Source organism: Anguilla anguilla, chromosome 11 (assembly GCF_013347855.1).
Source record: "Anguilla anguilla isolate fAngAng1 chromosome 11, fAngAng1.pri, whole genome shotgun sequence".
NCBI lineage: Eukaryota > Metazoa > Chordata > Actinopteri > Anguilliformes > Anguillidae > Anguilla > Anguilla anguilla.
In genome coordinates, this window is record NC_049211.1 from 31747530 (window position 1) to 31761342 (window position 13813).

Consider the following 13813-nt stretch of genomic DNA (forward strand, 5'->3'; position numbering starts at 1 on the left):
AATCATCAAAAAGGTACTCTAAAATGAAAGATACTGTAAATGTCTGTAAATTTTAAACTTATACACATAAAGATTATATAACAATTAATATAACTATTTAATTCATTGAGGTTTCAATTATATTAAAAGAATAATAAACCGAATCAGTATTTATTTATTTATTGATTTATTTCTGTAATTAAACACGGGATAAACGGTGCTTCAGATTTAGCTTCTGTACAAGGGCTACAACACTGTATGACAACACTCAAGAAAGATTTATTGCAATAAGATAAGAAAACAAGGTTTTGTTCTCCGACTCGATTATTAGTTATTTTCGACTATGTTTGAACGCACACTGGAGTGTGAGGACCATTCCATGGCAGCCATGTGCAGAACCGTGTCACTTTATGCCAACTAAGAGAGGACTTGTGTCTTTTCACACTGTCCAAGTGAACAGAATTTTATCATGGCTAATAACAGACAGTGACCCCAATTAAGATGTACTCTAGAGTCATAAAAATGTAAATACAATAAGCAGCTACAAAAATTTTATACTGCATACCCGCAATTCACTTGCTTATTGCACTCGCAGCATACAAGCTCTGCTAACTACTGGGGGATTTGGTGCAATGCATTTTATTTGTAGTTACCTGGTGAAATCAAACCTGTCAACATAATCAGACTGGATAATTATTGGAGCAAGCTGAGCAATTCTAAAAAGCCACTTTCGATATACAGCATATATTTCATACAATCCGGCAGGGGACATAATTGAGTTTCAGAGTTCACACAAAATCTAAACATTTAAAATGAGCAAAAACAATGAACATTTGCTTCACGTCTGTGATGTTTGGATGTTTTTGTTGAAATTTCACACTACTGTTGAAATGGCTATTTTTCATTTAGCCTGCCAGCAATGGTAAGTCAGTCCTTCACTTGTAGATGACAGCTGCTTTTATGTCAAATTAAGCCTGTTTTCAATGTAGACAGTATTTCTGTCACGTTATTGCTGCTGAAATGGCCAGTACTGGAGCATATCATGAGATTGGATGTTTTCCAACTGTGACCCCGGTTAGGATGTGCGGTTGATGTGTAACAATGCCAGACAGGTAGATGAGAGAGAGAGAGAAAAAGAGAGAGAGAGCCATTCAGTTTTGTCGGCACCCTTAGAAAATATGAGCGAATAAATGTTTATCAGCTCGCTACTGCATGAGTAAAATCAAACTTTCACTAGAATTGTTGCCACCCTAGAAATTCTTCAGGATAAAATATAATAGAACTACTTTTTTAGAGATCATCAGAGGCACAGAGCCCCATTTATAATTGCTGATTGTAATATGAACCTAATAAACAGCCATTTGTATTGTAACACAAGAATGTACGATTAGACAATGAAGTGCAGGCAAGGAGTGGGCAGGAGGTGCCAGATGACCAGAGGTAGCAAAACAGAGGTAGGTGGGGTAGGTGTGCGAACAAGATATAATGGAGCTGTCCATTTAGGTGCCCAATAGGCTATTGGCAAGGTTTTGAATTTGAAGTGGACCAATATAGGTAGCCAGTGGAGGCTGATGAGAAGGGGTTGAGTAGCTGGTGAGGGAGACACAGATTATCTGAATGTTGTACAGGAAGAATCTGCATGGTTGACAAACATCATCATCATGTTCTCAGAGAAGGATGATTTGTTGTCCAATATAACTCCCGAGATTCCTGGTAGATGAATAAGGACACTGTGGTGGTGCCATCCGGGGTGAAGGATATGTCCAGCAGGGGGCATTGGGGGGACTTAGCTGGGAAGGACAGTATCCGTTTTAGCTATGTTGAGCTTCAGGTCTTATAGGGAAGCTGAGATGCATGCCAACGGGTGGGTGGAAGGAAAGAAAGAGCTGTGTGTCATTAGCACAGCAATAAGAGAAAACCCCAATGGACACCTGTTAAGAGTTCCTGAGATCTCCTGCCCCCCGACACCAACAAAAAAAATATCCTGCTAAGTGTTCTCCAACCTTATCAAACATTACAGGAGAAGACTGAAGAGTTGCTATCATGGCGAAAAGAAAGTGTACCAAGTACTGAATGTAGGGGTGCCAATAATTGTGACAAACATCTTTTTCAGAATAAAAACGTACTTTGTGCTACTTTGTTTTCTCTGACAACTGGTATCACAATAAGATTATTTAGATAATTTAATTTAGATTATTTTTCATATTGTTGAGCATAGAGAGCATTTGATAAACTAAGTGAATTTTGTCCAGTATTTTTTTGTTCATATCAATTGAGGGTGCCAATCATTCTGGTGGGCAGTACACAAACACACATGCACACTCACACATACACACACACACACACACGCAGCAATACAAATACACTATAATGCATGCAGACATACACACTCCCTCATAACATTTGACTAGGCAGCAGATTAATATGAATAAAAGGTAAATTCAACATATAACATGAAATTGTAGAGAAAGTCAATGTTTAATGAGGCAACTAAAAGCTGAGATAAGCAGTCAGAAAAGGGTACATTTCTATTCTTAATAATTTAACAATTTTTTATGGTCTTTAGACATTAACAGGATAAAATAGTCATCAGGAAACTTAAAATAGTAATAGTAAAACCAGCAAAACAATGTATGTTAATGCTCTGGAAGAATAAAATAATGATTACATAATGATTCTCACTTAAATAAATGATAATGCAACTTGATGACAGACAAGACCTTCACAAACATGAAGAAAGAAAGAAATGATGCCATGTCTGGCTGGGAACGAACCTCGAATGTACCGCTCACCTTCGGGTGGCTGCTGTGGCTCGAGCTGCTTTTTCCGTTTGGCCTCGACAACGGGGTTTTCGTACTGCGTCTTCCTGTTTATGTGACTGACACAGGAGAGGAGAGTGAGCGTGTGCGTGTGCGTGTACGTGTATGTGTGTATGAGTGTGTGTGTGTATGTGTGTATGTGTGCATGTGTGTGTGAATGTATGTGTGTGTGTGTGGCGTAAGTGTGTGCACATGTGTGTGTGCATGTGTGTGCGTGTGAGTGCACGTGAGTGACATATGTGTTGACAGGTGTGTATGCATGCATTTGTGAATGCTTGCATGTATGAATGCAGACAAGTCTGTATGCGTGTAAGTGTGAGGTGGACAGGCTATGGACATTCATACATGTATTCAGGTGTGTTTGCCTGCATTTCTCTGCATGTGTAGGTGTGAGTGCGCGTGTGGGTGTATGTGTGTGTTGGCAATATGCACTGAGATCACTGCATATTTATTATCACAGCACCCTTTACACAAGCTAATGGAATAAATTAAAATCAGGTTGTCACATTGATGTTTTCAAACTTGAATGAGCCAATTCCTGCCAAATTGACTCATTTGTCAATACTACATTGTCTTTAAGCAGAAAAATAATATAGCTTAATAATAAGTAAAACAAGCCCTTAACATAGACCATAAGCCTTTGTAATGTGTTGTGACAAAGGCTGTGTAGTTGTGCATTGGGAGCCGGTTTCACTAGTTCCAGTCTAAATCCTAATTTGAATGGAGGTTCTCCATATAAAACTCAATTTAGTCCAGGACTAAGCTTAATCTGTGTCTGTGAAATTGGCCCAGGTCTAATAATGGCCCAGCTTTGCTCACTGCCCTATTTTCACTTGCACCATAGAGCATTTTAACAGGGGTACCCTTGTCTGCTTTAAATTTTAAGGGGCAAACAGCTGTGGAGTAGACCTAAAGAGAGGCACTTACTCAACGTAGTACACCCCATAGACTGGGTCATCAATCTTTTCCCATCCTGCTGGTAGTTCTGTAAAACAGAATACATGCGGGGTGTTTGTCAAAAATGTGACGCTGAGCAATAATTTAATTTCCATGCAATGCACATTCTGCCACTTCATCTTCTGTGAGAACAGCAGTAGTACACAAAGAAGGCAATTGTGAGTAATTCATAAGAAAATAAACAAATCTGTTTTTGTTTTATATAGCCACACAAAATGGGTGAAAAAATTTTTTTTTAAACTGGGTAAATGCTGCTTTACATGCTTCTTAGTATTCTATGCGCACTGTACAAACATGTTTACTTCACATTAATGATGGTGCTTGGCAGGTGGGGCCAGGTTACCCCTGCTGTTTCTGTGTCTGATAAATAAATTACATACCTGTCTCTCACCTACTACTCAAAACATAAACAGCTATCAGGGGATTCAAAGCCAATCATGTTAACCCTGCCCTCCTTCTGATTTAAATGCATTTATTCAAAGAGAAAAACGCTTTCAGTAAACATGGGTATGTGAGATTATTACAGCACACATTAATCCTTTAACTGGCACATTAAGGAAAACCCACAGAAAAATTACCCAGGCCTTGACATTCACGCTCGCCCGGGGCAAGTACATTGTTTGATCATGCAAATAAATTATTCACCTTGCTGCCCTAACATTATGTAGGTTATAGCCATGTGTGCATGTTAGTGACATGTTTGTGACAGGTCACTAGCTCCAAGTGCCAGGGGAGAGAGGAAGGCTCAGATTACCCTCTGATACTAGTTACGTGGTGATATCACAGGCAGTTTAAACTCTTCCATCCTCCATCAGATACGTGGACCGAAAATTATTATAGTAAATCTCATTATTTCAGAAAGCACCAATCTACCTGTTCTTTTCAGTACAAAATTGATCAAATCTGAACTAAATATCATGTAATCCTAGAAGCTAATGTCCCAGAGTCAGCTGAAGCAGAGTTATTTCAATACAACGATGTTCCGCAGCATATCTCAAAATCAACCATGAGCTACTTAAAGGAATGACAGATTAAGGTTTTGTTTTGGCCTTCACAGTCCCCCAATAATTGAGTATTATTGAAAATCTGTTGGTAGATTTCGGATTTCAAACATACAGTGCCTGCAAGAAGACCCAAAAATATTTCTGAACTAGAAGTCTTCTCTGCCAGGAAGAGTGAGAAAACATTTCCTAAAGCAAGACCAGAAAGACTGTTAGCTGGCCACAAGAAATGTTTGGAAGCCATGATGTCTGCCAAAGGAGGTGTTAGTAAGTACAGACTGACAGGGTGCCCAAACTTGGCCATGCCACAATTTATGGTTTCATTTTTTCAACCTGTTAAACTGAGCAAAGAAAAGTAGTTGTGTATTAAAATTTACAGGAATATGTAACGTGTAAATTATTCCCTGCAGAGGCTGTTCTTTTCACTTAGAAAATCAACAAGACATATTTTTGATATATTTAATATTTGATATTTTCAATTTCTCCAGGGGTACGCAAATAAATGTGTGTGGGTGGGAGTGTGTCCATAAAAAAACAAAAAAAGAAACTATCCACCATTCTGGATCACAGCAGTCTCCCCATCCCTATGCCTACATGGAAAACGCCTTTCAATTGTACCGCCTAAACGTCAACAACCCATTTTAATCACCCTGACTAAAGCTTAAAAGAACAATATTACTTTACTGGAAAATCAGAGATAAACTAAACAAAAAAAAAAAGAATATATATATAGCCATGGTTAAACTGGATGCCAATTCAAATTTCAATAAAAAACAGCATTCTCCAAAAAATAAAATACAACCATTCACTGAAATGTACATATACTTCAGTGATTTCCTACATCTGCCTGTGAGCTAATGCCACAATTCCACATTTCAACCATAGTATAAATAGCCCAGACAAAAAACACACGACAATTCCTCAAATGAACCTAGATGCAACTACCCACACATGGTTACCACTCAATTATCATCTCACATGTAGTTAGGCTATACAGTACCTGTTTTGGTTGTCTGTTCACTGTGTTAATAATGAAAATGAATACAGCTTTTACAGATTTTCGTTCAACCAGTAATACGTCCCAAATTCCTGTCTGTTTGTTTCGAATCAGATTCTGGCTCTGTTAGTGTGACTATTGTTTGTCTTATTTGGCTGATCACGTTATTTCTGTTCTTTTTTTTACATGTGGTGTGAAGGGTAGACTGACGTATGTCAATGGGTGATGGATGGAGGGCTTGTCATGTGTTTGTGTGGGGGTGCTGGTGGTAGGTTTGTCACACTGACAACAGAGTGAGGAGGGGTGTCACTGGAGAATGGAAATAAATAACAATAGCAATAGCATGAACAAGAACAGTCACGCCATATCAGTATGGTATAAGCACGGCATCCTCCACCTTTTCCAAAAAAAAAAAACACAAAAAACAGGTCATATATATATTAATACATGATATACATATATTTTCATTAAAACTAGCACTAATTTAGGAGTTATATTTATGGACCCACACACAGGAATATGCAAAATAATAGCACAAAGTTGTGTGATGGATGGACACTGTTTTCAGGATGAAAAATATTGTAGTGAGGCGGTTTGCCTGAGTGCCATCCTAACCACCCCACCAAAGGTGAACTCATCTTTAGTGTAATGGCTAGTGCAGCTGTCTCTTCTGCTGGAGACCTGAGTTCATACCTTGCCAGATCCCTGCTGTTACAGTATGTTCTGCAAGTCAAAAGTTAAAAATGCATTTTATCTCCTTTTATATAAGATGCTTAAGCGTTTTGGCTGTCAAGGCTAAAAGCCTTATGACAGTGTTGAAAAATAACCCAAGCGTGTTCCTGCACAACCAGACGATGAAGGCCTTGGATGAGAAAAAGTCTTTTAAACTATCCAGCCTATTAAACTGTTTGCAACTCATTTTTTGTCTTTTTATCATATTTGATCTCCTGCACTGACACGAATGCCGTGCTAGAAGTCACGCACTGACTTATGGGAAAACCGAAACAACTGCACTTCTGAAAGGCATTGGATCAATAACCGCTGACTGCTCACATCCAATCTGTCAGAGATACACTGGCCTGATGCGTAAGGCTTACAGAGTGCCCAGGATGGCATTACGTTACAGAGCCTCTCCAAGGGAGAATCGAGCTGCCCTGAACAGGTTCCCCTTCCACTCATGGTAAACGTGTTGGGCGCATCATCAAACATATGCAGTTGCCTAAAGCAGTGTGCTTATTCTGATGTGGAGGTGCACAACGAAAAGAGTGGACAACAAAAATATACTCATTTAAATGAAAAAATAACATGTATTATTTCATCATTTCAGTACCTGTAAGCAATAAAGTGCTTTACTGCGTGCTAAAGGAAGAACTGGCGTTGGTCTTTTGGAGAACAAATTGTTTACATAACCAACATGGCAATTTACATTATAACCTATCAATTATAACCTGTTTAGCGAGCTGCCAATCAAAAGTTAAATTGAAGTTAATGGTACGCATTATAGAATGAACCTGCTGCGTCAGACCTCCAGTGTTCAGAAATGAAATGTTTCAGGATTTCTCAAACCCATGGGAACATTTGATTGAGTTCTTCCATCGTCTTCCCAGACGCCGCCCTTTAACGGCAACAGCGTCGCACAAAAGACTCGCATGTCGCCAGAAGGCTATTAAAGCACAGCCGGGGAGAGAGCGAACAGAATGGAGACTCTGATCCTGTCAGTGTCAAGCAGGAGGGAGAACACACACTCACCTAACTCAGAGTCCGGCTCTTCTGTGTGTACGCCTTCTACTCCGAGAGGAAGATAGCACACGGATGAGAAAAGAGAGAGAGACGGAGAATGAACAAAGAGACAGGGAAGCATTTAAAAAGAGGAACAGGTTATTCAGGAGAACAGAAGAAGAGAAGGCAATTGATTTGAAAGTGAGGTCAGGGAAGAAATAGATTCTATACACGTTTCTAGTGAAGATCTATCGGAAGAAAATTCAGAAATACGTACTGTTCAGAGAGGAATGAATTCGACAAACAGGAGTAGTCAATATACACTTTACAGAGATAATGTTTTCTCCATGGCTGCCACTGTGTGGCACTATATTAAGCCTGGGAGATTCAGTACAAAGGCAGCCATAGAGGAGTGCTTTGCACACGGTAATCATCTTAGCAAACGTAATTGATTTGTCAGTTATTGCCACACCAGCTCTAATGAGTATTCATTAGTGAGTCAGTTCTCTCACTTCATTGAGTTTTAAAAAAAGTGTTTTCACAGTTAGAAATTTAAAGACACAATGCTCCCTCTTACGAACAGACTGACATAATTTATTTACGCACGGAAAACTACACCTACACACAGTCACATCGCTTTAAATGGAGAGCTCCTTTTGAATAGCAAATATCAGATAGGGATGCTACATTTTAATGATATTCTAGGACGGATCTTTAATTGTGAAACCAATTGCCAGTGTGTTCTTTCATCGTTATCATTAAGAAACCCACCAACCACCGTTGGAAACATGCTCACGTAAACAGCGTGGAGATTTATATTTTAACTGTTGTGCCAGTCAGAAGTGGCCCTGAAGTGAATATCCATTCAGAATATCTGTGGTCTCAGACATACACTCATGCATGCAAGCACATTCACGCACGCACACACTCGCACACACAGTTAAGTACATTTTATTATTTGCAAATATGGAAAAGGACCATTATATATATATATTTTATCTGTGTACTTTCCTATGTCATTTTCTGCGTGCCACGGATTTTCTGTTATAGAAAAATGATGTAATCATGCTGTTCGTCATTCCATCAGAATCCCTACTCAATGCGTGCCACGGATGGTCTGTTTGGCTGCTGAAAGTCAATTGCACCACCTATGGGTATACTGAGGTTCCTGCAGCCCATCAACCACAAGGCATGCTCAATTGTAACATGTTTTTGAAGCCAATTTTCTTCAAATTTACTTATATCCTATTATATTTGCAGGTCAATCGCTGCAGCTGCTTTTGTTGGCTGGGGCGAACACCACCACCCAGGTAAAGGCAGCCAGTGGCCCCTATTCAACCTGCAGTCCCACAGTAGCGCAGCACACACGCTACAGCACAGGCACAGTCCATACTATGCAATGAGAACGGGATGACAAACACAGTTTCCCCTGAGTCGGGGCTCAGCTGGGCCGGACGTTGAGATTCATCTTAATGAAACCACAACATGGCTCACCATCATCTTCGCATTCTTCCAGGGGCTTCTGGGCTTTCTCCACGGTCCGAGGGTCAATCCAGGATGTCGTCTTTGTGTTGTGGCTAAAATAAAGAGGAAATAATTATGTTTTATTTCATAGCAGCTGGAAGAATGCAGTTACTAATGAATTAAAGATTAGTGCTGTAGTGGTATGTTATTCAATATGGCTCTATACAGTGTTACATACCAATTTAGAGCTTAGAGATTTGATATTTGAATATATTTTAAATAGGAAAGAAAATGAAAATGATTGTAAAAATTGATGTTTGAACATCTAATCACGTGTCCAGATTTCAAAACGTTACCTCTTGCTTTTGAATGACCTCATTTTATCTATTTTTTTATTCAGCATATCCAGTCCCACCCAAATCTGGAATGTTCGATTCACGACTATGTACTGTACAAGCATGCTGATATACGGCCCCTGCCACCGACTTGGGAGAGTGAAGACAGACCATGGCTCTCCTCCAAAGCACGTGTCTACCACACACCACTTCTTTTCACAGCGCAGTCACAAGCCACCATGTGCAGAGCAGTGGTGGAGGAGACCCCTTCATACCATATCTTTTGGCTCCGTTCACTCAAAAGACCTGTTTGTTTGATCGGCTCATTCATTCATTCACTCACTACTTCCAGAAACGTTGCTCCGCTCATCATTCATTCACTGTGTATACTACTCTTAATGTGAGGTGTCCGCTCGGATGTTGACAGGCGGATAGTTAAAATTTACCGAAATTACTTTTATGCACTCAAACAATCAGTGGTATAATTTCTATTTATCAAAACTTAATTTAAAAAATACCAAAATATTCCTGAGCCTCCCAAATTCCCATGAGCCTTTGTGCAAAATGCGGGACCAATTTCTGTCAACCATCAGCAGCCAATCAGAGGATCGCCACTAGAAGGCCACCCGAGAAAGGATGAGGTCCTGTCCAGCATTGGGACAGACAGATGAAACATCAGAATAAACCATTAGGGGAAGGGGGAGAGCAATCTTAATTTCTCTTTTCTTGTAATTTTACTTAATCTTAATTTCAGCAGTGAAATGAATTCACACAACCACTAGATGTCCTCTGTCTAAGAAAATGGGAAACATAAAAACTGTTCGGAAGATTTGACAAACTTATATATTTACGTACTGATGAGAGATCAGACTGTCGTCAGGACTTGGGTGGGACTTTCTAGGGTACTAGTGGGGCCCATATAATACCTTATTTTTCCTTTGTGTCTGCTTTCTTTCTCCCCCTTGTGGACAGAACATGCATGACAGAAAGCGCCCGAGAGTATTTCATGGCAACATATAATGATGCAATTTTCACATTTTCAAGTAGATTTTGCAATAAATATTCAAATATATTTGAATCCCTGTTGTATTTTTGGAATTCAAATTAAATTTGAGGTCCGACTTTCAACCCTATACCAATTTATCCATGAAATCTGACCAGGTCGCATGACACATACCATATTCTCACAGCCTTTCTCTGAACTGGAAGGACATTGATATAGTTCTCTAACCATTTTAAGGCGAATACAGTGAGTTGCAAATCATGTGCTTTGCTATGCTTTCCAAAAGTCACAGTTGCAGACTGCACATTTATCATTGGTGAAAATGTTTTACTCTGGGTTAACACAGGAGAGAATCAGCACTGTCTAGGACTATTTTAAAAACTGCAACTGTTCAGAAATTTCATTCTAAATAATTAGCGGGGACAAAACCCAGAATACACACAGGACTTTGGGGACTTGGAGTTGCGCACCCTGAAGTAGATCCATGCTTTCCGCGCCGCGAGACGCTAAGGTAAGCTAGGTGATAAACGGGTGAGCGTGCGCGTACTCTATGAAGTAGTTCTCTCTGTTCTCGGTGTAAGCCATCTCCCAGTTGTCCGGCAGAGGCCCCAGGGGGTCCTCTTCTTGCGGAGTCTGGGGGTGTCCGTGCGTCTGCTGGGAGTTGTCCGTGGTGGAGGCCGCGGCGGCGCTCAGACCGTAGGAGGGAACTCGCGGTCGCGGTGGGTACGGCCGGGCGACTGACCGCTCGTCCCGTTCGCTGGGATCTCCTGAGCGAGAGAGGGGTCGGGGGGGGGACAGAGTGAGCTTACAACTGGAGGAAAAATGCAAAATAATGTTTTTTGTGCCGGCAGATGCTAATACAAGCACCGCGTTAATCTATTGTGTCCTGCTGGAGCAGAACACCACCCAAGAGCCCAATTTTTGCAGTCAAGGCACAAAACTCTAGTGAAAACTCAAGGCGCTACCAAATTAGGGCGTGTCCAACTCAGTTTTGGTAATCTGACTCCAAGCGTGAGCTCAGAGTGTGCGGCGTAATGTAATTATTTCTCTTGCTCTTGCTGGTTCGATAAGAATTAATTATCTGTGGGTGTGCTGGGGGTTTGGTTTCAATATTTCCAATCAAATGGAAATTTCTTTCCCTTAAAAAGCAGTGTGTTAGTGCCACAGCGAACCACTAATGTCTTCATGGCCAAAGACCAAGCGCATTATGGTAGGCTCTGTTACAAGCATTTCTACAAACTATAACTCATGATAAGAATGTGAGATTGAATAGTTTTTATTTTCATATTTATTTTCCCCCTCAAACAAAATGTATTTTTAATGAAGAACCCCACTACTGCGTAACATGAAAAGCACACATACATTGGTATCTATGCGCTCTGCTATGTTGGTGTAAGTCTCAAAGGGAATTATGTTAAAATGAACAAAAACGAATTGTTTTACATGAATGAACAAAATACAGACCAAGCTACTTTTTGGTATGGATTGCTAGCACAATTAAGATATCAACACACAGATGATATCAACATACAGATGATAGTGAGTTTTTCCTTTTAAAAGTTGAATTAATCCCCAAGATAGATGCCCAAACCCTCCCGCGTGTTGGCACCTCGCCCTGTCCCTCCAGTGTTAATGAGACTCATTTGGCTGAGTAGAGTAGAGAATGCTAATGCTAACGTGCCCTCTCTGTGCCACTTGGCCCCTCTCATTTTGTATCCTCTCTCTGAGCTAATCACATGCCCACTGACAACAGAAAATCTTTTACAGAGGATATAGCCATCTCACAAACTGTCTGGGAATAAAGTGAAAATACAAAGGACATGGTGATTAAAAAAGGTAAAAGTCACAATGGTCATGTACTGTATGTATGCATGTATAGTATGTATGTATGTATGTACTTATGTACATATGTATGTATTGTCAGATATCTAGTTTTTAGATTATTGCCTTTGAGAGAGAGAAACTAAAATCTGATATGGCAAACCTCGGGAATGTTGTTTGTTCTCTCTATCTGTCTTCTCTATCCATGTTCTCCCCTCCACAAACATCAAAGGAAATATCCTTGAGGCAGTCAAAAGTCATGTTGAAGGTCTGATCTCTATATAAACCTGGGGTGTTCTAGAATTTTCTCTCCTTTGAAAGTTTTATTACTTCTGTTACCTTCTGGAGGAAGCACAAAGCGCCAAAACTGTTGGGAGCCAGAGTGTGTGGCCACACTTTTTTTTTTTACATTTTTAGAAGCAGTTCCAGTTTCAAGTGGAAACCAATGTGGTGTGATTTGATTTTGATACATGGAAAAAAATTTGCCTGAAGGTGGAGATTACTACTGGCTGGATTCAACAATTACTTGTCTATAACCTCTGTTGCTGGGAGCAGAACATCCATTTTTGTAGAGGTACTCAATAGCTGAGCTGGATGACCTCCTAACATATTCATGTTTGGCCCTTTTAGGAAGATTCTAAAACCATGAATGTTTTGATAATAATATAATTGTGCTTAGCCCTACTTCCAACAATATAAGGCAACATTAATAAGTAAATGTGGCCGTCCTACCCTGATCATTCATTAAGTATGCATGGGCCAGGAACAGAAGGGGTGTCCCTCCCCTCTTTTAACTACATAAAATGTGGGCCTTCCTACACTTCTGGTGAACAACTTTGTGAACTCAAATTCAGCCAGTTAACAGCTGTTGCAGAGGACATCGGGGGTTGACCTTTTCTGTGGAATCTGAACCTTGGATTTGGGCCTGGTGTTTTTGGGTCATTGCTGTTGTTCAGCAATGACCCAAAAATATGGGCGTGTCCAACTAACCTGGCATTTTTACATTTTCATCCCTGGCTTTTTGGAATATTTGGAATATTTTATTGTCTTCTGGCTTTTGATCATGGTTTTCTTGGTACAACTTGAGAGAAACAAGCTGTGGTTTGCAGTTTTCTTTCATTAATTTCTTTTGTGGCTGTAACCAGCCCATGCCTGTTACATTCCTAGTTTTTAAGAATGTTGACCTTTGTTTGTAGATTAGTGATGTATATCGTTGTAACTTAATACATTTAATCATTTTAATCTGGTTGTGAGTTGTACATTTGGGTAAAGTTTGATCCAACAGGTTTCTCTGCCTATCAACCAATTCAGCGATGTAATTCATAACTGATTTCTTTGATAATGATGATAATGTTCAGTATTCAGAGTGCCAAATGGTCAACAATGGTGTATTCAGAACATAAACATATTTTACTCAATCCTCACTTCACTGACAGTATGTATATATGTATGAATATGAAGTGAGGTGGCAATTGACAATCAGATACATAATCTGCATTGGATATAAACATAAATAGATTTTTTTTAAATAAATGCATGACTCACACAATTATTTTGCATTAAGTGTGAATAAAATATCAAGTATCACAAGATTTTGACAAGTAACCTAGACTGCAGACTGCAGGTTCGCTGAATGACATTCTCCTGTCATTGCAAAACAAACCAGGCAGGTGAGCACACTAGGAATGAGAGAGAGAACTCAGGCACAGGCACATATG

At 39.8% G+C, this 13813-nt stretch overlaps 1 protein-coding gene across 6 annotated transcripts in view; it reads right to left on the minus strand.

Annotated features, from left to right (window-relative positions):
• The window catches only part of LOC118208523 (membrane-associated guanylate kinase, WW and PDZ domain-containing protein 1-like), an 85344-nt gene that overhangs the window by 40126 nt on the left and 31405 nt on the right, over positions 1–13813 (minus strand). For 4 of the 6 annotated variants that reach the window (XM_035383283.1, XM_035383281.1, XM_035383280.1 and 1 more), the window contains exons 4-8: positions 10822–11041; positions 8967–9049; positions 7503–7538; positions 3726–3783; positions 2754–2857 (exon numbers count right to left, since the gene is read on the minus strand). In XM_035383283.1, the coding sequence (XP_035239174.1) occupies positions 2754–2857; positions 3726–3783; positions 7503–7538; positions 8967–9049; positions 10822–11041 (501 nt within the window). The remainder of the gene's footprint in view (positions 1–2753; positions 2858–3725; positions 3784–7502; positions 7539–8966; positions 9050–10821; positions 11042–13813) is intronic. The other 2 variants (XM_035383284.1, XM_035383282.1) reach the window with 1 other exon arrangement.